At 33.1% G+C, this 26,879-nt stretch overlaps 3 protein-coding genes across 7 annotated transcripts; 1 reads left to right on the forward strand and 2 right to left on the reverse strand.

Annotated features, from left to right (window-relative positions):
- The first annotated feature begins 2,127 nt into the window (after positions 1-2,127).
- Positions 2,128-5,218, forward strand: LOC129898701 (60S ribosomal protein L10-like). Its single transcript, XM_055973342.1, has 4 exons — positions 2,128-2,244; positions 3,685-4,186; positions 4,788-4,869; positions 4,985-5,218. Exons 1-4 carry the CDS (start codon positions 2,235-2,237, stop codon positions 5,051-5,053), a joined length of 663 nt encoding a protein of 220 aa, XP_055829317.1. The 5' UTR covers positions 2,128-2,234; the 3' UTR covers positions 5,054-5,218.
- Positions 5,219-5,621: 403 nt separating this feature from the next.
- LOC129898700 (putative B3 domain-containing protein At5g58280) lies at positions 5,622-13,800 on the reverse strand. 5 transcript variants are annotated; one of them, XM_055973338.1, is made up of 8 exons: positions 13,684-13,800; positions 9,552-9,658; positions 8,869-8,946; positions 8,680-8,775; positions 8,014-8,072; positions 7,780-7,939; positions 7,133-7,339; positions 5,622-6,176 (listed from the first exon to the last, which is right to left on the reverse strand). In XM_055973338.1, exons 2-8 carry the CDS (start codon positions 9,627-9,629, stop codon positions 5,970-5,972), a joined length of 885 nt encoding a protein of 294 aa, XP_055829313.1. In that variant the 5' UTR covers positions 9,630-9,658; positions 13,684-13,800; the 3' UTR covers positions 5,622-5,969. The 5 variants fall into 5 exon arrangements, with proteins under 5 accessions (XP_055829313.1, XP_055829314.1, XP_055829315.1 ...); XM_055973339.1 differs by lacking the exon at positions 13,684-13,800 and adding an exon at positions 10,527-10,820; XM_055973340.1 differs by lacking the exon at positions 13,684-13,800 and adding an exon at positions 9,734-9,824.
- Positions 13,801-15,369: 1,569 nt separating this feature from the next.
- LOC129900621 (cytochrome b-c1 complex subunit 8) lies at positions 15,370-19,247 on the reverse strand. The gene is made up of 2 exons (XM_055975633.1): positions 18,960-19,247; positions 15,370-15,693 (listed from the first exon to the last, which is right to left on the reverse strand). Exons 1-2 carry the CDS (start codon positions 19,127-19,129, stop codon positions 15,645-15,647), a joined length of 219 nt encoding a protein of 72 aa, XP_055831608.1. The 5' UTR covers positions 19,130-19,247; the 3' UTR covers positions 15,370-15,644.
- Between the last annotated feature and the right edge of the window lie 7,632 nt (positions 19,248-26,879).

Here is a 26,879-nt window from a genome sequence, read left to right on the forward strand (position 1 = left end):
TTGACTTGAGATGTCCAGTAAATCTTTTTGAGAAGAGAGAGTATGATTTAGGACTTGAAAGTGAAGTTCGAATTTTGTAGGAAAATTAAAGATTCTAGGAGCATTTGGTCGCACTTTCGATGATGGCTTGATATTTATGCTTTGGGGGATTTAGAATTTTTTTTTTTGGAAAAAAGAATAGGTTAGAATGTCTCCAAATAAAGCAACATATTCATACAAATGGGTAATGGTTCAAACTTCGACTTTGAAAAGGTATTAACACTCAAAATGGCCGCTAACATTCGGTTATCCGATGATTTGAAAATTATTTAACTAACTTATAAAAAATTACTTGTAAATAATAAAGATAAATATATTTATTTGAGCAATAAGTAAATTTGAAATACTTGAGATAATTTATGAAGAAAACATACTCTATTAAATGACTAAGTAAAGGAATTTTAAATATGTTTAAAGAGAAGTAGTAGATCTAATTTATTTTAACTAAATTACAAACGATTAAGACTTTGATTAAATGAGAAAAATCACTTGAGCTATTTAGAAAAATTATTTTAGAGAAAGACACTTTAAACTCAATTGATTTGAAAAAAACATCAACTTAAAAACTTTAAGATGATTTGGAAGAAAATTCTATTTGTTGAAATGTCTAAGTAAAAGAAAAACACTCGAACAAAATTATTTTTTAAATTGAATTTTAGAATTTGGCCAACCGGATTGCAAATGTAGCCAATTAAGTTTAAGAGATAGACAAATTGATTCAATTAGTGAATTCGGATAAAACTTTAATAAGGCAAATTAATATCGATTAATTAACGAGCTTCTTAATTTTGACAAAGTAAAATAATTAACTTAAATTTAAATTAATTAACTAAAAATATAAATCTATTAATTAAAGTAACTTAATTTTTAGTTCAAAATAAATGTTTTTGAGACGATTTTTGAATAATCGTAAAAAACAGTATAAATTGCTTTAAAATATTTTGGATTTTTACAAGTAAATTATTTTAAAATTAAAAAGGCTCGATAACCAATATATGTTTGTGGAGGGTCAAAATTGGATGTCAACAGCACCAAATTTGGTGTAAAAATTGGTGTTACGGTTGGAGATGCCCTTACTAAAATGGAAAATTACCCCAAAAGAGGAAAATGCACAAATAATCATATTTGTGGTCATATTTAAAATAGTGAAAAAAAAATCAAGTTTTTTTAAAAACCTAATCAAGATCTAGCTGCTTCATGATTAAATTTAAATGTACGATTGAGATTGAAGATTTCAAGTTTGAAACTCCAAGTTTTAGCCCGACAAGATTTGAAGTTGAAACATACAAAGCTTAAAGTTTGAATATAGTTCCAACTTGAGATATTCAAATCTAAAATCAAGGTTAACTGTTGATAATTCCACCTTCAGATTTTGTGAAATTAAAATTTGAGAACTTCTAATTCGAAGTCTAAAATTGGAAACTCTCAAAGCTTATTATAGATTTAAAATTTTTAAGGTTAGAAATCCATGACAATATCTTACTATGATTTTACTTTTTAAAGCTTGAAATTTATGACAAGATCATGATATTTCAACATCAAAAGTAACTTATTTTTACCGATTTTTCAAACACAAATAATTATTCAAAAATAATTCTTTTTATGAATTTGATATCGATTAATTTGCGAATCTATAACTTTATTTCGGCCAATTGAACCTTAGAGTAACTATCTAAAAAGTTCTTACTTTTACTTGACTCAAACCCAGACATAAACACGTAAAACCAATTGAATGCATTCGCATGTCAACAAATTTCATTTAGTTTATTTCCCTCATAATCTTGTTTCTCAAAAAATATTTAAGTTGACCTTGACAAGTTATATCAAACTTCAAGTAAAAATGTCTGATGTTTAGCTTTTAGAGAAAAAATATCTAAAGTCGGATGCAAATTTCAAACTTCAATGGCTTACGTCTGAATCTTTTTCCATGAGACAACTTGCAAAAAAAAAGTGAATAAATAGTCTCTCTGCCTCCCGAGATATTAATAAGCTCTGCGTACCCTTTATTGTCTCCGGACTCGAATTTTGCCGAGTATGCAAACCTTTCTCAAAAGTGGCTAGTCCGGAAAATTTGTAGTTTCTAGACGTCAGCCCATAAGGCCCAATGAATGCATTCATCTGTTAGTAACTTTAAGCTAGGGTTTTTCATTGTTATCTAGTTTCTCCGGCCACACAGCAATTGCAGAGAATTAGCCATGGGGAGAAGTAAGCTTTTTCTCCGAATTTCTCTTTTTTCTTACATGAATTCTCATCTTCATCTACCGTTACAGCTATAATTGTTCCGATTTGCGAGAAAAAAAAAACAAGTCGAATCTATCTGTATGTTCATAGCTTTTGTAAAATTGTTTGTATATTGCTGAATTGATACAAAAGATGTGTTCATAGATGGTTCTCCGTTGAGGATTTCATTATTTTTTATCTCTGTTTAGCAGCCTATGTCGAGTGTTAGAAAGGGCATTGTTTTTTGTGCATTGGCCCGTCGCAAATGCAGAGAGCATGTAGTGTTGGAGAGTCCTAATTTGTTTGTAAGACGAGTGACTCATAGTTTTGGTGTTATTGTTTTGAATATTGCTGAAATGATATATGTTACATGTGTTTCTAGATGCTACTAGATTGAGGAGTTCATTTGATTTATCTCTATTTTGCTTTTTGTGCATTGGTTTGTAGTAAAATGCAGAGAACCTATAGTGTTAGAGAGCCTTAATTCATTCGTAAGACAAGTTATTACAGTACGATTTTAAATTCTGCAAATGTAGCAAAATCGGATTCAGACTGCAACATCCACTTGACCAGATATAGTTGGGATCAACTTGTTGTTTGTCTGATAGGAAGAATAGGTGTAATTAAGTTGATGATGCTACACTTATCAAGCATAAAGCTAACCGCAGTTTTATGATGGTGTGCAACTAGTGTCTTTGTCACCAATCACTCAATCTACGGCATAGACATAGCTAGAGCTTCGGTTATGGTTTTGGTCTAACCCAGAAACTTGGTCCAAACCCTTTATTTGTCTTAAAATAGTCATTTAATATGTACAAATTAATAACTTGGAACCTAGTAACTTAGAAAGACTAGAATCCCCATAAGCTTCAAATCCTAGAAGTGATAAAATTTGTAGGTTAAAGTTAGAAAGCTTGCTCATTTTTAATTATTGTTGTTTGCAAAACAAACCCTTATCTCCCACCAAGAAACTATGAAGAGGCTATATGAAGGAAACAAATGAAGTGTATCCTTGTGGAGGATAAGCTTGAAGGAGAACGAGTTGTCATATTGTTTTTCAGGTTAAAGATATTTTATTTCTTATCTTTTGTGAGAATTTTTTGATGATTGTAAGCGGTTAAAAAATGTATCTTCAGATGCTTTAATTTTTGGTGTATGAACAGAACCTCTTTAAGTATTCCAAGCGCTGACCACCACTTTGTTATTCTTTGTGAGTAACTTACATTCCTTAGTATTGATGACAAGGTATTCATTTATTTGGAGATAGATGCAAGGGCATTATTGATATAGCTAGTATCAACTCCTTATCTGGTCTTATCTATAGCTTTATACAGCAATCAATTGACTCTCAATCAGTACTTGTATTTGTGTCAGTCATTGACATCAAGAAGGCTTTTGTGTAATTGGGTTGAAATTCTTTCTCAGGACCTGCAAGGTGTTACCGGCAGATTAAGAACAAACCTTATCCAAAATCACGGTTTTGCCGTGGTGTTCCAGATCCAAAGATCAGGATCTATGATGTGGGTATGAAGAAAAAGGGAGTTGATGAATTTCCTTTCTGTGTGCACTTGGTCAGTTGGGAGAAGGAGAATGTTTCAAGTGAGGCACTTGAAGCTGCTCGTATTGCTTGCAACAAGTACATGACCAAGTCTGCTGGAAAGGATGCTTTCCACCTCAGGGTTAGGGTCCATCCCTTCCATGTTTTGCGAATTAACAAGATGTTGTCGTGTGCTGGGGCTGATAGGCTCCAAACTGGTATGAGGGGTGCTTTCGGTAAGCCACAGGGAGTCTGTGCCCGTGTTGCTATTGGTCAAGTTCTTCTCTCTGTTCGCTGCAAAGATGGTAATGCTAACCATGCTCAAGAGGCTCTTCGCCGTGCTAAGTTTAAGTTTCCTGGCCGCCAAAAGATCATTGTCAGCAGAAAGTGGTATGACTTTTATCTCAAGAATCACCTTTAGTTTTTTTGTCTCTGCACTGGTTTTGATGACTTAAAATTTTCCCATACTTAAATGTTGGGTTATGAAGCATTGGCTTGTCAATGTGCTTATTCGTTTATTGTGACAACTATACAGTTTTGCAGGGTTAACATCTATGATTTTGATATTTTGTCATTGGGTTAGTTTATGTACATTCTCATACTAGCAGATCACACAAAACTCCCGGTGTTTTAATGTCCGTTTTTTGTGTGTCCTGGACCATAATTTGGTCTCTTTTTTAACATTGTTAAGGGGAGGTAATATCTGGGGGATCTCCTTTCCTCCAAAACTTGTAAAGTGACTTTCAATCTAGCTTGCTCTACCTCTTTAACGTTTAATATGCTTGTTGTTTTTATTTGCAGCCTTACTAGACCAGGATTTGTTCTATAGGCTTGTACCACTGCATCTTTGAGTGCTAAGGAGTCAGAAGTGTTGACAAATATATTTTACTTTGTTTTAGGACCTAGATGGTTAAGCATTTGGTTTTCGAAGGTTTTCCGCTCAATAGAAGTTGTGCTTGTATCACACCTAATGTGCTTTCTTTGATTGCAGGGGGTTCACTAAGTTCAGCCGTACTGATTATCTGAAATACAAATCAGAGAATCGTATTGTCCCAGACGGTGTCAATGCCAAGGTTTGTTTCATTCATAATCTATTTATTACAAGCTGGCATTGATAGACTGTTTTTTTCAGATCTTGTTGCCTGTGGTATTATGTGAAATCTTAGTGCCTTTCTTATACTTTTGCAGCTCCTTGGCTGCCATGGACGACTTGCTGCACGTCAACCTGGAAGAGCTTTTCTAGAAGCAGCGAGTTGAAGTTGTAGAATTTCCAATCTGAAGCTGTAGTTTTCTACTTCCGCTGAATGAGATTGTGTCGTGATAATCTATCTAGTTCTGAACCATTAAGTTTTTACTGCTCTGAATATTTACCCTTGCAAAAGATAATGATTGGCATTTATTTCGATGATGAGTTTTATTTTACATTTTCTGTCCTTAGGCGTTTTAACTTTGTTTCTTACTTGTGCGAGCTGCATCTCAATTTCTCCATTATTTGTTTTGATGAATCAATAATGAAGTTTTCCAGACTGTTTGTGGAAGTTGTTCATTTCTGTTGGTTTTTCAATGATCACAAGGAGAAGCAATACTGTGTATAATTGAGTTTCTTATGTAGTGTCTTTGCTTGGCAGTTTGAGTCGTACTTGTTAAACATTTCGAAAAAGGAACATTTAATAAGAGTTTGTATAATGAACCTACCATCTTGTTTTACTAGACCAAGGTTTAAATTTCTCGTAGAGACAAAAAAATGCAAGTGGGACAGATTCACCCAATACCGATGCCGCTGTAAAATAACAAATACGGGTGAAATGATAGGGGGATGCCGGTGTAAAATAATTGGTGAAATAATTGTGATATGTGCAAATCGACCCAAACAGTACTTCATTGATCAATCAATCAATATAAGTAATGAGGCAGTAGTGACTCATTCTACAACTAGCCAAACTCATGTATGCTGAAGGAGCTGCAAAAGCAAGGCACTAAGATTTCACAAAGCTGCAGTTGCATTTCTTTTAACTGTCAAGAGTTCCCAAGGGAAGCTTTACCTAATTAGCTATTGGCAAATGAGATTTACTGCCAAATATTTTAACGCGTCTTGCAAAATCTTCAGTGAACTTTGATATGCTTACCGATAACAAAGGCTTAATTTTTAACATGCCTACAGAATGATGCTTCTTTACTTTCTTCTAGTACTGCGTCTCGTGGCTGAAGCCACCACTACAGAGTCATCTTCTTTAGCTATTGTTGGAACTTCTGATTTGTTGCTACTTTTCTTTCTTTTCCTTGTTTTACTCTTTGATGTTTCTTCAGCTTCACTCTCTTCTTTTTCTGCACCAGATGTATCCACTCCACTTGAACATTGGGATGCTCGAACAATGTAGACCTATGAACAATAGAAAACTAATAAGAACACCTGAATTAACAAGAAGAGGCCTCTAGGGAGGGTAAAGTGTACGTAGACCTTACCCCTACCTCGTAGAGAGATTAACTGTTTCCAATAGACCCTAGTGTCACGGACTTAGACTTCAAACTAAGACCTCCGTGCGGCACTTGACAACTTACTCACGAATCTTTCACGACCTTGCAAGCTCAAGTAAACCTTTAAGGCTAGATCGCTAAGGGAACGCTAGATTATAAGAAGAGAAGAGAACTTTTATGAAGAAGGCTTTGCATTGCTTTGGAAGAATGCTTGATTGCTTGATGGTTTGCTACAAATGAATGCCCCCTCTATTTATATTACTCCTAAGGGGCCTACGTGTAAATAAAATTTACTATACAAGTCCCTCCATATTTACAAAAAAAGTCCCTACTCTAGAACTCTCTACACATTCTAGAGAATTTCAAGTCTTTCAAGATTTCTCTACAAGCTTCTACAAGAATCTAGAGTCTTCCATTAACCTCTCCAAGACTCTAGGTTCTTCCACCTTCTTCAAGATCAAGTGGCGGGTCATAACACTAGGCTCAATAGGTACCTCAAATCACTTAGAAGAATACCACCATTATTATAGCATTAAACATCGTTATATGGAACAACTCTACCTTATCAAATTGATCATTTGATATTAAAGGACTGAAAATGTGTCATCGATTTAAAATGGTTTGAAAGATCAATTTCAGTTAACAAAAAGAAGAACTAATAAGGGAACAGGTAGTCTAAACTGGCAAACAAAGAACTGAAGCTGTTTGCCAACATGTTTTTGCATTAAACTTCCATGTAAATCTCAATAACTAGGACGAACAAGATAAGTTGACAATGCGTTGAAATTGAAATCTTTCATGAGACTATATTCTAAGTCCACTTATTCAACGGATAAGACGGTTTCATATATAAAATCTGACCTTGAATTTTGTGGGCTCAACCAATTCAAATACTAGAGCATCCCCATCATCCAGCTTATGATCAAGTGCAAATGCTCTCCATCCTCCACTTAGTCCAGTTCTTTTGCCGATAAAGAGAGCTTCATACTCTAAACCTTCCTCATCCACTAGCAGAACATTTACAGTAGATTTGGGAAGATGATCTTGACAAAATCTAGTAGGAAGTCCCTGATATCATAGCAGGATAAGCCATAATGAGTCTAGCATAAAAAAAGTTTCTTTTGTTGGCATAATATATAAACAGGAACTCAAATTTGGGCTCAGCTAACAGGTAAGCATTCCAACTTTGAAACTACACATCTAGACGCCTCAATTTGGTCTCAACTGGCAACTAAAACCTCCAACTCATCTGCATTGTGTCTCGTGGACACCAGATGCTGACGTGACACATAAATTTTGGAGGTGTCTAGATGATCATTTTGTAAGTTGGAGCGTTCAACTAACATAGTGGAGACAAGTTGAGGTGTCTAGATGTCCATACTCAAAATTAAGAGTATTTACTTGCTAGTAGAGGCCAAGTTTGAGTGCATGTTTGTGTGTTATGTCTTCTTTTTTTGTTTCTTTCGTTGGTCCCTTAGCTCTTGTAGCTGAAGTCTATGGCAACTTACCAACCAGAAACAACTGTAGACATGAGATCGAACCATAGTCTTGATAAAAAAGGGATTTCCCGATTGCAGATTACTGTGGAGCTTTTCTGCAAACTTTAAAGCTTGTACCTTCTCTTCATATGAAGCAACTTTCACTTCTTCCAATGGTCTTGCTAGATAACTGCCAGTCCAATGAATTATTCCAAAGTTGGGGCAGAAGAAAATGGTAACAAAATTCAATTTAAACCATCTCACCTTGCCCATGAAGAGCTGAATTTTGATCTCTTCCGCAAAGATGGAAGCTCTAAATTAATCTGAGGTTATGATTGATTAGCAACAAAACGAAGAAATAAACAACTGATAACCAGAGGAAGAAACTTAGCAAACAAATGTTTGAGATGAAATATTTCACTAGGAACTTGAGCAGTTCATTTCCATGAATCGGAGACCCTGACAGACCCCATTGTAAAAAATGTGGACATACCAAGAGATTTCACCAAATTTTTTATCAAGACTATGTATGAAGAGTTGTTTCCATCGTAGAGTGTATTATAAACTCTATGATGATCATAGAATACCTAGTTTTCTCTAGCTCTTATATTCTTCATGCCTGTTAATTAGTATTGGTTCGTTAACTCATTAGGATTAGTAAGGTAAGGCCTAGCCCCCTTTGCTTGTACTCTTCTCTTTGCGGATCTCTTTCAGTTATTTATAAAAAAATTAGCCCTAGGCACCCCGCCTAGTTGATTCGATTGAAGAAAAACAAGAAGAGTTATATAATTTGATCTCTAGCTACAACAAACTACACTATGAGACATCCGAGGTTTTCAATTAGATTTCTTCATAACTATCTATATTCTGAAGCATGTCACTCATGATGTGGTATCCAGTATGTACTGAAAGAAAAGAATGAGGTCTTACTTCATCACGGTAAGTTGGAACAGGATTCCTAGCTCGTGCAGACCTTCTTGGCTCTGACATGTAAACATCATTTGCTTTTTGTCTAACTCGCCGTAGCTATGCATGATAAGAAAACAATATCAGCTAATGCATGCTTACATAAGAGCAGCAGTATTTCTTAATAGGAAGGAAATAATTATAACATGTCACCTCGGTTTTATAGTCGGACTTCTTCTCGGATTTTGTAAGATCAGAAAGGTTTTTAGATATATTCAAAATCCCCAGATCCTTCAAAAAAAGAAGGCAACATAATAAGAGATGGAGAAGGCAATCTTATAAGTACTACAAAATGTTATTGGAAGGTTATTGCTTCATTGTGAACTCTGCAACATATTTCTTTTACTACAAAATAAGAGGCCTGGATGGTTTATATATAACTTTTTTAAAGAATAAACAAGAGGTAGATTTTATTCATACATACCACTTCTCTCCAAAAGATTTTCATAAGTTAATCCACATATACAACTTTCCTCCATAATTGTTTTCAAAAACTTAAAAAGTACCAAATGCAAACACCACCTAATATTACAAGATCATGAATTCTTATGGTTCTTCAACAAAATCTGGTTTGGACAGTCTAATTTTGTCCTCTGGTATGTATTAGTACTAGTAGATCGTCCACATGCAAGCCTTCAGTTGCTTAATTTCCCTTTCAAAGAAGCATCCAAAACCTATGTTGTTCAGACTCTTCAAAAATGTAGATTGGTGTGTGTTGGATCTTCCAAAAATAGTGCATTTTTGGAAGATCCAATATGGGTGCAACAACATTTCTGAAGAGTCTAATAGTACCAGCAAAAGAAGTAAAAGATATTGTTCCTTAATGAAGTTACTACCTCAAATCGTTTCTTATTGTCCAGAACCCTTTTCCTACGGGCCTCCTCGTAACTGTTGGTGCTTTTGTCATTTGCCATTGACTGCAATATTCAAAATACTTCCTTATCTGAAAAATAAAAGGGTGTTTATTGTAATGCACTTCAAAGCTCAAATGTGAAGCAAAGACCAAATGTTCTTTCACCTGCAAATCATATGAAGTAGGTCACTTGCTAATTGCATAAAGATAACCAATCATGGAACACTGAAATTACTGTCGCCAGTTAGAAGATAAATTACTCTAACTGTTTAAAACTTCTACTATTTACAAATACAACAACATACCCAGTGTAATCTCGCAAGTGGATTTGGGAGGGTCAAGTATACACAGACCTTACCCCTACCTCATAGAGATAAAAAGACTGTTTCCGATACAAATACAGGAAGGTCAAATCTGTCATTTGTTTATCAGTGACACCTCAAGAATACCTTCAAACTTTTCTCCAAGAATATTCTACATTGATAACACCCTTGAACGGCCAGCACATTTCTAAGCTAATGGCTCAGCAAGTGGGTTTGGGAGAGTCAAGTGTACGCAGACCTTACCCTACCTCGTAGAGATAAAGAGGTTGTTTCCGATACAAATATAGGAAGGTCAAATATCTGTCAATTTTTTATCAGTGACACCTCAATAATACATTCAAACTTTTCTCCAAGAATATTCTTGTAACAACCCATTAGGTCATTTTGAGTACTAGGGCTTTTTATTTCATAAAAGACTCACCTCGGAAATTTTTAATGGGTATTTTAGACTATTCAATAACCATGGTTATTTAATTGAGGGGTAAATTTAAATAACTAATTTAATTAGTGAGCTAAGTTGATAATTTATTTAATACTCTATACCAATTATTAAAATAAAAGGATAAGGTTTATGAATTGTATTACATAAAGATTAGAAAAGAAAAGAGAAAAGAACGAAGTGAGAAAAACCTCACCTGCGGCGTCAACACGAAGCAGCAGAACCCTTTCAGATAAAGATCATATATATATATTTTTGCAACTCTCCAATCTGTAGTGGTTTTAGTAGTTCTAAGTTAAAGTAGTATTTTATGTTGGCATGCGAATTGACTTTTAGTCAAGGGACGTAAAGTTGCCTTTGAAATTGTGGGCAATATATTGTTATTATTGACCAGAGGTCACTATGAAGTAATGATGACCAATGATTGATCTATGATAAACCAATAATTTGTTAATAAATTGGGTGGCCTAAGATAATGCTTAGGCAATATGATATGCACATATAGGGAAATTAGTTTGTGAATGGTTATCCAGTTTGTTCGCCTGCATCTTTACTTCTTATTTAATTCAAATTTTAATATATTGAGGTAGGTAATTAAATAATAGATGCATTGTATTATATGAATATCATTAAATTTATGTTATTTGGAGGAATTAAGACTTAATCTTAGACTTGAGATTTTAAGAAATTGATTATAGAATTGGGTGAGTTGTTAGGTCTAGGTTAAACATATAAATAATATTGGTGTCTACGGACTAGTTTACTTATAAATATTATATATTTGATAGATTGGAAACGGTCTGAGGCATTGAAGAAAGGAAGGACATTGGTGGATTAGCTTGCTTTACTTCGGTTCTTCGGTTGAGGTAGGTTATGATTTTATTCTATATCATAGATAGACTCTTAATAGCGATTGATAGTCATTGAGTAATGTGTGAAGTTTACTATGCATTTAATTGTTGTGGTTTGGATGGTTGATATGTTGTTGTGATTGGTTTGAAATTTCGAGATCATGAAATCCATAATCTTGAACTTGCCCTATCCAAAATGGTGTCTTGAATAAAGAAGACTTGATGAAATGTTGTTAATGAAGTGGGATGTAATAATAAACAATGATAAATTAATTATATTTGGATCGGGTGTCACGTTCCGACACGGGATATTTGGATCGGATGTCACATTCCGGCACAGTATATTTGGATCGGGTGTCACATTCCGACACGGTATATTTGAATCGGGTGTCACATTTCGGCACGGTATGTTGGGTCAGGTGTCACGTTCCGATACGGTAATATTAAAGAAAACAAATTAAAATGACTTAATGTTATCCAATCTCCAATAATTCATTTCTCAAAAGAGCGTGATGTGGAGGCCTGAGTCCTTATGTGTGATCTTGATATTATTGACTGGTTATGTAATTGTTCATTGGTTGTCATCTGTTAAGTGCTATGGTTGATTTCCCGCTATTACTTTATACAAAAAGTTTTTCTCTTAGAGAGGCGTTTTCTTCGCTTAGAAAAGTCTTCCTTCTCTCAAGGGATTTCCATAACTCAACTAACTCTCGGCGATGGTGCATTTCCAATTGGGCTTGGTGCTTTAGTTTTAAAAAGCCCTGGAAATGCTCTGCCTGGGTCCTTTTGACTTCCGCATAGAATGGGGATTCTTCTCTGTCCCCACACAAGCTTTCCTAGACCTGGCATAGAGCCGGGTGATTGAATTCAAAGGGTTCAAGGTGTACCCTCAGTATGGAATCCAGGTCTTGTGGTTTCTATTTTGAGTGGGTCAATGATACCTACTCAATACATGTTGTCCTGTACTGACCCTTACTTGTATTTTTCTTTGTTTTATTTTGTGGAGTGCAGCGAGTGTTCCATCGACTTCGACTCGACCTCAGATCTAGCCAGTGTCCGGCACATCAGGTTTCAGGGTAAGCTATTCATTCTAGCTCGTGTTGAATTTTCTCGGACATGGCATGATGTCCTTAGTTTTCGAACACATTATGTTATTTATTTATTTTGGTGTATGATATTTTCAGACCCTGTATTTTAGAATTAGATGTCCTTGAGGTGATGACTTTCAAGTTTTGGGAGAATGTATTTAATTGAGCTTCCGCGTTATTGTCATATTTATTAGTTGGGGTTTGTATCGTTGATTCTCCCACGTAGGAGGTTAAGTGTGGGTGTCACTCATGGCCCATTTTGGGTCGTGACAATTTTACATTGATAACACCCTTGAACTGCCAACACATTTCTAATCTAATGACTCAGCAATTAGGGTTTAGGGAGGGTCGAGTGTACGCAGACTTTACCCCTACCTCGTAGAGATACAAAGATTGTTTTTGATACAAATACAAGAAGGTCAAATATCTGTCATTTTTTTTTATCAGTGACACCTCAAGAATACATTCAAACTTTTCTTCAAGAATATTCTACATTGATAACACCCTTTAACTACCAACACATCTCTAAGCTAATGGCTTAACAATGTGATACTATATAATTTCCCACAAATTGAGTAATCTCGAGCTCTAGTTTAGCATAAAATCCACATCCCTCCATAAATAACGAAAATTAAAGCATCTAACACTACTATAACAACAACTAAATCCTCAGGTACAAACTAATTGGAGTCGGCTATATGAATAATATTCCATTTGAATATGTTTAATTCCATTACTCAAAAAGTTTCTTTCAAGACGAATAATAGTCTTCTAACACTGAAGTTCTTTAGAACGCGGGTTTGAATGCATCATAATTGACTACTAGTATTATATTAGACATCAATCTACCACAACCCTCATTCTTTATCCGAGGTTAGGACCGACTATGCTTTACCAAAATCACAGCCAAAGTTCAACCTAAGCTTATGCCAATCATCAATCAACATTCACTGCATAAAAGTATCAATCAAAGTTTTGTCTTCAACTTTGAAAGACCAACAATGTAACACCAGCTCAAAGGAAAAAAATAATACTCCCTCCGTTTCTATTTGTCTGTCTTACTTTCCACCTGGCATGTTTAAGACTACAAAATTAAACGACAATTTGATATATTTTACATATTTTAAATTTAAAACCACGATATTCAAAATTTTCTTAAATTTCTTATCAAATCAAAACCAGAAGGGAGTAGCAATGTAAAATTACTTAATTTCATCAGATTACTTATCAAGAGATTTACCAATAATTACGTCATAAAATGATTAACAGTACAGTGATAAACTCAGAAAAGAAAAATGGCTATTAAAGAACAACAACAGAAAAATAGTACATAAAACAGAAAATAGAAATAGAGAATAAAATCGCCAGATCCAAAATGAAAAAAAAATAATTAAGAGAGCAGAAATAATCAAACCTGAAGTGAAAATGCAGATAGAAGAGAAAGAGAAGACGAAATTTGAGAGTTTTTTTTTTTGAAATTTGAAAGGTAGAGAAAAGTTGAGAGGGAAAACAGTAGAGCTTTGGATTTCGTGCGCCCACACAAATGGGATTAATTGATATTTTCTATTGGGGAAATAATTATAGTGTACCTGCTCGTTTGGCACGCGGATTAAATTATCCTCAAATTAAAATATTGAGATTATAATTTTTAGATTAATTTATAATTAAATAATAATTTATTTTATTATATTTTCTAAAAAAATTATCATTTGAAAAAATTATAAAAATTTCTATTTTTGGATACATTACTTTACGCGATGTATTAGTCGGATACATCACTTTACGTGATGTGTCGAGACCTTGATGGATGTATACGAAACAGAGACGCGATGTATCGAGGCAGTTTTGGGATGTATCCGGATTCCTCCAAATTTAAGAGATTTTTATAATTTGTAAAAAAGTTCGGATAAGATGTAATTAGCTCTTAACATTATGAGATTTTTGTAATCCCTACTTATTTTTGTAATGATAACTTATTCCACGATAAATTTATACCGTCAATCAAATGCAATATAAATTTTATTTCAAGCTTGATTCTTGAATATTCCATCTTATCTCGTGTACTAAACGGCTCCTAAATGTCACGTATTACTCGAACTACAATTTTTTTCTAATTGAGAGTAATAATAGTCAAACCTCCAACTTGTTCCATTATCCTCGAACTCTAGTTTGTTCCAATTTTGCAAAAAGTGCTTATATAGAGCGTCTATTACATAGATAAGTTAATAATATAAAATATGTTATTTGTCTTAGTTGTACATACAAAGCCTCAGGTGAGATGAAACTACAGTTTTTCAGATTATTAAAGCTAATGCGTACATATTTGATTAATTTATTATCTATGTAATGAGAATTTGAGAAGATTTTGAGCCGTAAATGTATAATAGGATTTTTTTATTATGAGTTCAAGTGTTCAATCGAAATAAATCATAATTCAATTATCTAAATAAAATTTAATAACAAGTTTAAGAGTTAGTTGATTTATTACGTCAAAAGAAATTATGTGATGGGGTCCAAAAAACAAAGGTTTAATCATCTAAGGGAAATCCATTTTAAAATTTTCCTATTTTTTTTTTTAAAAAAAAAGCTTAATAAATTCAGAAACCATATGAAAACCATAAGTTATACTTATTATTATAAAAATATTTTAGAATATATGGAGACTTAAATAATAGATAAGCAAGAATGATAACTAACTTATATGTTGCTGTACATATCCATAAATTTAGGAATATTGATAAGAGTGGTTGAATTAGTACAACACATGGTACCCCATAAGAGAGGCCGAGGATTGATTCCCCCAACCAATACCTCTCAGTCGAGCTTGTCAGATCAAACTTGAGTCATGTGATTTACAAGTTATAGCGCAAAGTGAATTTATCCAATGCACACCCAAAAAGTAGTAACAGTTATGGGTTTGTTACGGGTTTCCCAGAAAAAGACACCATCCAAGTCGCTTCATTTGGCTATATTCTTCATTAGTCCATTCCAAAGAAAATGATACATTTCTACGAGCATTATTTATCCGGCATGCATGGCAAGTAACTTGTGACCATTCCCTTTAACTCTTAACCAAACCAAAAAAACAACAACATGATAATTGAATAAAAACAGTTCATTGTGCAATAGAATCTTACAAGAAGTCAATGAAATGTATTACAAATTATTATTTTCAGACTCCATTTCTGAATTAAGATTTAGGATGCACAAAACTTTCAAAAGACCCTAACAGAGATTAACTGTAATTTATAGGGGCCATACAAGTAATATCTCCAAAATGAGAATTTCTAAAAATGCAAACAATAGTAGCTTATTTCCTGTTGCAAACTGCAAAATGAAATAGAGATCTTCAACAGACAGATGAAGAACACAGCTTTAGTATCTGTGTTCTAACTTCTCCTTTTCCAGGAAGTGCTGCACATACCTGCATGCATAAAGAAAGCGGGGAGTGATCTCACACGCAATGTTATCAACTAAGCAAAGAGTGTGTGCGTGTGTGTTGATTATATCGACCGCTATCATATGCATTTTCAGCACCTTAACTTGTCAAAAGAATTCATTGCTACTTGTAACTGATGAGGTTGAAACAAATTTATTCAGCCAACTATCCAAACTAAAGAGAAAACCTACGGAAAGTTCAAGCCGAGAGAAGACCCTCTTTCTATTTGGGAACTTTGAGAATATTTGACACCACTCCACCAATTATATATATTCTGTAACTTATCTCTTCAAATGAGAACTTGATCAGATTTTTTTAAATTAATAACTTCTTGGCCATTATTTATCGTTTTCTTCCATTACCATTTATATAATCCACAAGGCAAACATGGGAGACTTGAGTTTCACTTTATAAGGCATGTTATGACCAAAGTTGTAAACTTGTCTCTTTTATGTTTGCAAACAATAGAAAAGGACAGGAAAATATCGAAATAGGTAAAACATCTTGGATCTTACTACATTCTTGGTAATCCTTGATCAAAAAAACAACTATATTCTTGGTAATCAGAATACATTTATCCATTAGTGTGTGAAATTGTTTGTTCCACTTATAAAGTTCTATCATTATTCTAATAAAGCAGCTCATTTAATTAAGGACACGGACCTAATCCATTACACCTCTAGAAATGCTTTCCTCCTCCATGTCATCATATTCTGTTCTCAGCGAACAGGTCACGTAACACTGCTTTTTCTTAGAAAGAACAAAAGATCACACAGACAGAACAATATCAAACAGAAAACTCCACATAAAAATTAGTCTCGACTTATCCTCACTACATCCAAAAAAATAAAATCACTAATCAAGATATATATCCACTTAATGCCTTTTCCGGTCTGTAAGTTTATTTTACAGCAAAATGGATCTTAAATTCAGCAAATTATATCCATATACTAGCATCTGCTATCAGTTTGGAATTGTGTCATGCAACTCAGAATATGTGAATGGAATAATTTTTTTATGGATCATCTATCAGCTTGATCAGAGTCTAGTTTTTTTCTTCTGGAAGGACCGTAGTCTTATGCCTATTCTCTCTATGAGCTGCTAGTTGGGTACTATAACCCAACTAAAGCCCGAGTAATGGAATAGGAGTATGTTCTCCTTCTAAGCTCCATTCCTCACTCAGAATTGCCTTTTATTATTCTCGGTTTCTTTATACCCGAGAAATCCCTGAGGGCAAGTAGCTCATGATTCGAAACTCAGTGGATATTTGGCTCGCCAATGAACAAACTCAGAATTAGTTTGACTAGAATTAACCACTCCTTGAGACAGTCTAGCCAAAGCAATATCTAGGAACACGAAATCAATAAGCATCTTCAAGTCTAAATTTTACATGTAAAAAAAGCAAATCAAAGTCTTGTAACATTGACACAAATCCAATCAGGGATTGTATATGAAGGTAAAGCAAAAATTTCTTCGTCTTTATATCATACGTAATCAGTCAAACAATCAACAACATCAATCTACGCAGTCAAAAGCAAACAAAAACTGGTGCACGCATGGGTATTGCGAAATCGAGCCCAAAATAGAAGTCAATCAATCAACTACACCTCACTCCTAAATTAATCTGGGTTCGGTTGGCTGTATAAGTCCCCGAGATCCATTAGCCTTATTCATGTCAGAATTCCAAAACAAAACAATCAATCAACCACCCCTTAATACTAAAATAGTTAGGGGTCATTTGGTTGGGAACAAGTTATCCCAGGATTAATTATCCTGAGATTAGCTATCCTGGGATAACTTATCCCATCACTATGGTATAAATGGTGGGATAAGTTATCCCAAACTTGGCAACCAAACAAGATATCAAAATTTTATCCCAGAACTATTTATTTTTATCCCTTACACCAAACAACCCCTTACAGTTAGCTATATAAACCCCCTATATCCATTTTTTATGCCCGAGAAAGGTGGAAACAAGACCAAATATAATTTGATCATTATGAACAAATCCAAATCCATTGTTTCAGCTTCAAACTCAGTGGGCAAGAGGCCCACTACCTTTGCCAATTCAACCAAAGCCCTTGTGCAATAAGTTCCTGTAGCCATTTTACTCTATTCACGATGAGCCCCATACCAAAACAATCAATTAACCATGTCTCAATAATAAATTAGTTTGGTCAGCTATAACTCCCTTTATTCATTTTTTGTTGAACAGTAAATCCGTTGTTTCAGTTTCGTAACTCAGGGGTCCCCTACCTATGCCAATTGAACCAAAGCACTGCTGTCCTGGAGCCACAAATCGCCCATATCCATTTCACTCTATCAAGGTCAAAGTCCCAAAATAAAACAATCAATCAACCACTTCTCAATACTAAACGATTTACGATCAGCTATATAAATCCTATATACCATTTTTGCAACCTAGATATCTGATATTTCAACTTCAAACTCAGTGGACGATACACCCTCCCTACCTGTGCCAATTATAACCAAAGCCATGGAATCATAAATCGCGTATATTCACCCCATTAGACTCTACTTGGGCCAAAGTCCCAACTCCCAAAATAATAAAATCAATCAACCACGCCTCAATATAGGCCCAGCTATATAAGCCCCAGAAGAATCTAATGATTAGGCTTCAAAGCTCAATGGATAAGGGCCCATCCTACCTTTGCCAATTGAACCATATCAATGGAGCCATAGATCACCTATATTAACCATTAGGCTCTATTTCAAACAGTCACATATCAAGACTATCACTCAACCACACCTCAATACTAAATTAGTTACAGTAAGCTATACACATCCCTCAATATCCTTTTTTTTAAATACTGAGAAATCCACTGTTTCAGCTTCCAAATTTGATAGATAAATGCCTCCTACCTTTGCCCATTGCACAAAAGCTCCGTACCCTTAAATCCCTTATATCTATTTCCCTCTAAATCAGGTCAGATATCGAGAAAAAAAAAACAGTCAATTAACTGCACCTCAATACTTAATTAGCTCCAATCGGTTATACAAATTCTCTATATCCATTTCTCGACTCAGGTCACCAATGCCTTGTACCCATTAATCCTCTATGTTCATTTTGCCCTAATCAATTAGCTATGCCTCAATATAAAACATTTTAAATCGGTTACACAAATCCTGTATGTCCATTTCTCTCTATTCAGGTCCTAGCCCAAAAGAAAAAAACAATTGAATTATACAAAACTAATAAGCAAAAGAAAACACAATAAGTAAGTACTTACGAGTAGGTTCCGACGAGTGGACCAAGCAAGAGAGTGGCGCTGATCCAATTTTCAGACACTTTGTGATGGATCTTACCAGGAAGATCCTTCCATAGACCAGGCATTACTTTCTGTTGAAATGGAGATAAAGCGTATACAACAGCCTTCAGCTTCACCGGTTGCTTCCCCATCTTCCTTCACTGCGAATTCTGATTTGCTTCGATCCTTCTTTCTTCGTTGAACAAATCTAGGGTTTGTCGATTTGAGATTTGGAGAAGAAAAATGGTAATATAGTTTGGGCTTCTGGGCTTGCCTTTTCCATCTTGAATAGTGGGCTGCTATAATGGAATTACACTATTTTTCCAAGGAGACCTAATTACACAAATATTCGTATCATATTTATTAATTCTCTACTGTTTGAAATAATTATATTTTATATTATTAATAATAATTTCATACCATATTTCAAGTCAGATATATTTAGATATATGTTTCTTGCTACCATATATGCTGAAATAAAGAGAGAGGCGAGCAAAAATAGGAGGAAGGCGAGCAAAAATAGGAGGAAGGCGAGCGAGATTGATTTATGTATCCCAGATACATGTGAATTACACTAGGTACATGCATCTGGATGTATTTTGTGTGATTCTGATGTATCTGAAATTCAAGATATGCGAGCGAGATGGGAGGGAGGTGAGTAAGATTTGTCAAGATATACCAAATAAATGCGAATCCACTTGAATATAGTGTATCTAAAACAAATTACATCTAATTTTGACTTCATATATCCCGAGACATATGTATCTAGATGTATCTGGATGGACTCAAATCTGGTAAAATTCATAATATTACAAACTAACATGTATGTAATTAATTAGCTCTTCAATTAGTGGGATTTTCGTAAGTTATTTTCTTACCAACCACCTTTTAATATTTAGCCAATGTTGATATGTTTATTTTAAAAAATGATTATTTTTTAATATAAAAATAAAATTTGGATAAACATATCTCTAGCTGAAATATAAAAAGTTCCAACATAGTACGTTGGAGTTAAACCTCCCTTTATGTGAAGAGGAGAGAAGCGGAAGCCTAGTAAGAATGTGTGATAGATTGGTTGTAGTGAGATTCAAGAGAGGTAAAGGTAGATTGAAGAAGCAAGCATTAGGGAGGGGTGATTAGTCAGGACTAAGTTTACTGAAAATATGATTTTAGATTACAAATTATGAAGGTCACAAATTAAAATGATAGGTTAATAGGCAGTTGTGTGTCGTCTCATTATCCATCAAGATAAATTTTTTCTTGCATACCACTAGTATTAGCACCATTTTCGTAATTTCTTATTGAACTTCAACTATCGTTAACCTAGATTAAAAGTTAGTTCATTTGATAAACAAAAATCTTGTCTTAATAATCTACTAATATTTGGGCTTAGGGGTGGGTTTTACAAAGGGTCATTTGCACTCTTGCCTCTATTTTGTATTGGTTTTTGATTTTTCACTTTCAAGACGAATAACTTGTGTACGGGGCATAAGTTAATACTTTACGTTATAATATACCATAAAATATTCTTCACACCCCATCGACATAAATTCGACTGTTAAAGACAAAAATTGTAGAATAACTCATTTGAAGGGCAAAATGTATAAGTAATTGTATTATAAATGCGCTTAGTACTGCCTTGTTACAAGACAAGATTAGCCCCAAGGCTAGTTCAACCCACTTTCTGCCACACCATCAAATATCATATCTTATCCTTGAAAGCAAAAGGTCCCTTGAATGAAACTTAGATGTTAAAGTGCGCAACTTCAAAAAAGAAGCTCACTCTTAGATATACAACAATATATACAAGAAGCTACATGGTTGTATAGTACTTTGTCAACATCAATTTTCTTTTTTTCTTTTTTTCTTCTTGTGCATTTATAGTGGTTGAGGTGGTTTTGATGGATAATAGGTTTTTGTTGGGCGAAATTCATCGGTGGCCTCCTAAAGTTGGCACCAATTTTTATTTAGACACCTCAACTAGGCTTTGTTCATTTTAGACACCTCAAATAAGGCTCCGATGTGTCATTTTGACAATCACCAAAATATATTAAGTGTGTGTAATGCACTCGTCTGACGTGTCAAAAGCAACGAATTAAATAAAGACACGTGGCATATATCAAAAATAATTATCAAATTATGACTTTTGAATAAAAAAATACCAATAATTTGATGACACGTGGTATTTTTTATCCAAATAATATTTTTTTTTAAAATAAAAATTAACAACTATTAACCCCCACACCCTATCAATGGTCTTCCAACACCACTCACCCGCCGTCGTCTTCCAACACCACCTTTTTTCTCCATATACAAATGAACACACATACATCCTCAATTTCATCTCCCTCGTTGTCTCTTTTAAGAAAAATACCATATCTTTTTTACCCTTAATTTTTACTAATTTGATAAATTCACATTGGATTTCTGTTGATTTCTTCATTGTCCAGCAAACACGAAAGTAAAGGGTGTCCAAAACTGTAAATGCTGAAAGGAGGGGCCAGCGACGAAGCAACAGTCGGAGAAGCCACCCACCGCCGCCATCTCAACCGGAGATAAATATAAAAACCCCACAAATGAAAGCACATTAAACAAGAAAAATTACTAAAATCCAGGATCGATCTGTGAGATAGTAAAATGAAAGATTAATTAATAAGTAAGAGGTATGATTGATAAAAATTGAGCTAAATAATCAAAACAAAATTGTGCTAATTGATTTTGCAGAAGAAGAACAACAAATGAAGAAGAAGAATGCTAAAAAATGAAGAAGAAGAAGAAGAAGAAGAAGAACGAAAAAAAAATTAAGAAAAAATGTTGTTCACGTGCTTAAAATGGGTGCAACACACACAATGTGCCAAGTCAGCACAAAGTGTCAAAATGACACATCGGAGTCTTACTTGATGTGTCTAAAATGAACAAAGTCTAGTTGAGGTGTCTAAGTGAAAGTTGGTGTCATCTTTAATGGGCCACCGATGGGTTTCGCCTTTTTGTTGTGTAAAGGGTGATGTGTTCACTTTCTAGGTATATATTTGGGCGAAACCCATCGGTGGCCACTAAAGTTGGCACCAACTTTCACTTAGACACCTAAATCAGGAGATATTCATTTTAGACACCTTATGTAAGGGTCGAATGTGTCATTTTGACACTTTTTTGACAATCACCAAAATATATTAAGTGTGTGTAATGCACTCGTCTGACGTGTCAAAAGCAATGAATTAAATAAAGACACGTGGCATATATATATATCAAAAATAATTATTAAATAATGACTTTTGAATAGAAAAAATGACCAACAGTGTGATGACACGTGACATTTTTTTAATCCAAATAATAATTTTTTTAAAAATAAAAATTAACACCTATTAACCCCCATCCACCCCGCCGTCATCTTCTCCAACCCCACTAACCCCAACCCCAACCCCACTCCGCCGTCATCTTCTTCAAACGATCGTGTATAGGTTATATGTCAATCGGATTACTGCAACATAAAGATTTGTTGGTAAGCCTATTTTTTCTTGTGTTTTAATTTGGTGTTCATAGATTGTTTTTTTGTATTCAATTTTCAGATAGGGTTGGTTAAATTTTGGTGTATCAAATCTATGTGGGTTGTCGCTAAGAACTTTGAATTTACAAGATTTGAGGAAAATTTTTGATCTTGATCGAAAACTAAATCAGTTGTAAAAATTATTCATTTTTTGATGGGATGTAATAATTTCAATTGATGGTGAGGGGTCATGATATATTGATTTCTTGAATAAAAATTTGGAATGTGTGCATTTGACTGATGCTTTCATGTCAATTTACTATGACAAAAATGGAAAATGCTAAAAATGAAGTAGAAGAACAATAACAACAAAAAATTTAAGAAAAAATAGCTTCTACGCGACTCAAATAAGTGAAAAACACGCGAGGTGCCAACTGTGTAAAAAGTGTCAAAATGACACATTCGACTCTTATATAAGGTGTCTAAAATGAATATCTCCTGATTTAGGTGTCTAAGTGAAAGTTGATGCCAACTTTAGGAGGTCACCAATGGATTTCACCTATATATTTGTGTATGACACATATATGTATGTGATATGCATGTAATATACATGTCATGCGCATGAAATTGTTCGTCTTTCAACCTCAAATTTCAATAGGAAAAAGGCATAAATTGCTCTCCAAAGTTGTATCGAAAAGTCAATTATATATTTAGACTATCATGGCGACCTATTACATACCTAAACTACCTAAAAGTAAAACTATTATCCCCTTACAACTGAAGTGGCAAAAAAAAAATGCGTCCAATTATGTAAAGTTAAAAAAAAATGTGTCAGAAACAAAATTACCTCACCCACATCCTTTCTTCTTCACCCCCCACCTCCATTTACTCCCATTTTGAATCTTGATTTTTTTTCTTTCAAAACCCATTAAAGTAAAAAAAAATTAAAAAAAAAATCAACCCACCCCCACATACTTTATTCTTCACACCCACCTACCCTCTTCTTCTTTACACCCATCTCTATTTACTCCCCATTTTGAATCTTGATTTTATTTTCTTTCAAAATCCATTAAGAAGAAGAAGAAGAATTCTTCTCTCCATTTTTGTGGAGAAGATGATTGGGGTTTTGGGGGGGGGGGGGGAGCGAGGGTCGGATGGATGGTTAATAATTAATTAGGAGTTAATTAGTATAAAATATAGTTAATAAAAGAAAAGTTAATTAATAAAGAAAAAAAGAAAAAAATTCAAAAAATCGGATGGGTAGTTAATAATTAATTAAGAGTTAATTAGTATAAAATATAGTTAATAAAAAAAATAATTAATAAAGAAAAGAAATATAAAAAATCGGATGGTGGTTAATAATTGATGGGTAGTTAATAATTAATTAGAGTTTAATTAGTATAAAATATAGTTAATAAAAGAAAAGTTAATTAATAAAGAAAATAAAAGAAATATAAAAAATCGGATGGGTAGTTAGTAATTAATTAAGAGCTAATTAGTATAAAATATAGTTAATAAAAGAAAAGTTAATTAATAAAGAAACGAAAAGAAAAAAATATAAAATATCGAATGAATAGTTAATAATTAATTAGGAGTTAAATAGTATAAAATATAGTTAATAAAAGAAAAGTTAATTAATAAAGAAAAAAAAAGAAAAAATATAAAAAATTATAATTTCTCACGTGATGATGACGTGACACGGACATGGCGTCACGTGGCAGCGAGAATAATACACCACATACTATGAGAGTGGTGTTATGCGTTCATGTATGTAATAGTTTCACTTTTAGGTAGTATAAGTGTGTAATAAATCGTCATGATAGTTTAAATGTGTAACTGACTTTTCGATACAACTTCCAATAAAATTTATGCTTTTTTCCGAACTTCAATCCAAAACCTTATCAGATCACCCAAACTTGAGAATTGGGATATAAGCTTCTCAAAATGTTCACAAGCTTTTGAAACAACACCCACTCAAAATGATTTTAATTTTACAAACTTGGTTTTGATTTTATAATCTTATGGGCGGTTGCAAGTAATTGGAATTGATATCTTTTCATATTTAAAAATAATTAAGTTTTACATTTTTTAATATCTAATAAAATAATTTATAGTTATATAAATATTTAGATTACCTATACTTTTAAGGTAATATATTTCACAAGTTGTTTTCTTTCTTAAGCTCTATATCTAATCAATTACTAAGGGATCGTTTGGTTTGAAGACATGTTGAAAATAATTATATTGAGATTAGTTATGTTGTGATTAGTAATTTTTGGTATTAATTATTTAATTTATTGTATTAAAAATAACATACACTGCATAATTTCTCAAAAAATATATATTTATTTACAAGAATACCATCCACCTTCTATCAGGAATAAAATATTATATAGATTTTCTCAAACTTATACATATATTAGTTATGTGAATTTCTAAATTATCGTCCAAATGTCATGTTAATTTTATACATAAATAATACATTTTTTTATCTATCTATCAAATATCATATAAATTATTTTAAAAATTTAATATAAATAATTTATTTCTTATCTAGATTGCAAACAATTGTATTTTTATCCCCCGACTATCTATATTTCTCTAGCCTACCAAACGACATAATTAGGTCTAAAACTTATGCAAAATAATGAAGTTATCTAAAAAGATTTGAACCATAAATTAATGCCAGTCAAATATTGCAACTGTTGTCTCCCTACCCTAACCCTACCCCTAACCCAAAGTTTCTTTCATTTATTATTACGAGCTAGCATGCACAAGGGTTGAGACTTGAGTATTATGTTTTAGAGATATTATTCCTAAACATACCAGGATCGTACGTACTGGAGTGATAAATATTCATTCATTCTTAATTAGAGTTTTTGGGTTTGAGTCTCTTTTAATACGAAGTAGTATTTGTTGGGAGCAATTTATTTTTGATGTGGACTTTCCGACGTGAATCTAAATTTAATCGGATTTTAATATGAATATCAAACACTAGATGAAAAAAAATTATTCCTAAATTAATTCTATGCATAAAAAGAAGTGGTGCAACAACAAGAAGTGATCTAATTTAACTCGTAAACATCTAATAGTTAAAGATTCAGATTAAACAAGCAAAAATGAACACATTCCTTGATTTTTATATACATTTTATTCATGTTATGATTGATCAAAATCAGAAACGGATCTAGAATATTGATGTGAATTCATGGAACCAAGTAATATATCATGTGCTGATTCTATATTTTTATTGAGAAATTTATTATATATATATATATATTGTCTTGTGTTTAATTCCCCTTGGCCCATATATGTAAAGAACCTTTCTTGTTTTATATAAGATTAAAGAAAACCCATATTCATGTGGAGTGGATTGTTTTAAGTTTATATAAAAGGATCACCAATCTCATTAATCTAACTCCAGCTTACGCTCAGGATTAAATATCTGAAGCATGTGCAATTTAATTTGAAGGTTCAATACTGGGTGAGATAGTTTCTACTCTTATATCATGTATGAAAAAATGTATCTATAACCTAACTCAACCTGCTTGCTCATGAAAGAAAGATTACTCAATTCCATATAAGAAATCACCTATCTCATCGACCATTGTGAAACATTGTCAAATTTTTACAAAAAATATCAAGTTTCTTTAAATAAAAAAATGATGTATCCCACCCCTACTCCTATTTCTACGTCTTATGATATTTATCAAGATTATACATAAATATTTTTAAAATAATATTTTTATTTATTTATCAAATACCAGAAAATATATAAGAAACTCGATTATTTCCTATAGAAGAAAACTATTTTCCATCGAAAAAGACAAGATTTTTATGGTAAAATTGCCTACTTTAAGAGCCGTTTGATTCAATACAAGGCTATTAAAATTATAATTCCAAAATTTTAGTATAAATTTACGTCAATTTTAATTGATTAATAATACCCACAACCAAATATTAGACAAGTTCAATCCTAATTTTGTACTGAAATAAATAACCCACCTAATTTTTGTAACCAAACGGTCTCTAAGAGTTTTAAATATTCTTATCAACATTTTGTTAATTCATGATTTTTTATTTCAAACAAGAACCTTTATCAAAATAATATACTCCCTCAATCCAAGTTTATATATACTTTTCGTTTTTCGAAGATTAATTTAACTAATTTTAAAGTAAAATTATATTAGATTAACTTAATATTTTAAAACTAAAATTTGAAAGCTATACAAAATTAAATGTACTAAGTTGCAATACTTCTCAATATTTTTTTTGAGTAAATTTTATACAGGAAAGTAAATTCTAGGAGTCATTTGGAAGTTGGATAAGAAACAAATTATTCATGTATTAATTTTCGTATGACTTATATGAAGTTTGAGATAAATAGATAGGAAATAAGTTATTTCTATATAAATTTA

Source organism: Solanum dulcamara, chromosome 8 (genome assembly GCF_947179165.1).
Source record: "Solanum dulcamara chromosome 8, daSolDulc1.2, whole genome shotgun sequence".
NCBI classification, from domain to species: domain Eukaryota; kingdom Viridiplantae; phylum Streptophyta; class Magnoliopsida; order Solanales; family Solanaceae; genus Solanum; species Solanum dulcamara.

Excerpts from the sequence above, each read along its gene's own strand:
- LOC129898701 (XM_055973342.1), top strand. Across the intron at positions 4,187-4,787 it reads ATCATTGTCAGCAGAAAGTG|GGGGTTCACTAAGTTCAGCC; the intron begins GTATGACTTTTA and ends CTTTGATTGCAG. Across the intron at positions 4,870-4,984 it reads CAGACGGTGTCAATGCCAAG|CTCCTTGGCTGCCATGGACG; the intron begins GTTTGTTTCATT and ends ATACTTTTGCAG.
- LOC129898700 (XM_055973338.1), bottom strand. The coding sequence starts at position 9,629 with ATGGCAAATGACAAAAGCACCAACAGTTACGAGGAGGCCCGTAGGAAA. Across the intron at positions 7,340-7,779 it reads TCTACAGTTGTTTCTGGTTG|GGACTTCCTACTAGATTTTG; the intron begins GTAAGTTGCCAT and ends CTATGATATCAG. Across the intron at positions 6,177-7,132 it reads TTGAGCCCACAAAATTCAAG|GTCTACATTGTTCGAGCATC; the intron begins GTCAGATTTTAT and ends TATTGTTCATAG.
- LOC129900621 (XM_055975633.1), bottom strand. The coding sequence starts at position 19,129 with ATGGGGAAGCAACCGGTGAAGCTGAAGGCTGTTGTATACGCTTTATCT. Across the intron at positions 15,694-18,959 it reads CCACTCGTCGGAACCTACTC|GTATGTGCAGCACTTCCTGG; the intron begins GTAAGTACTTAC and ends TTATGCATGCAG.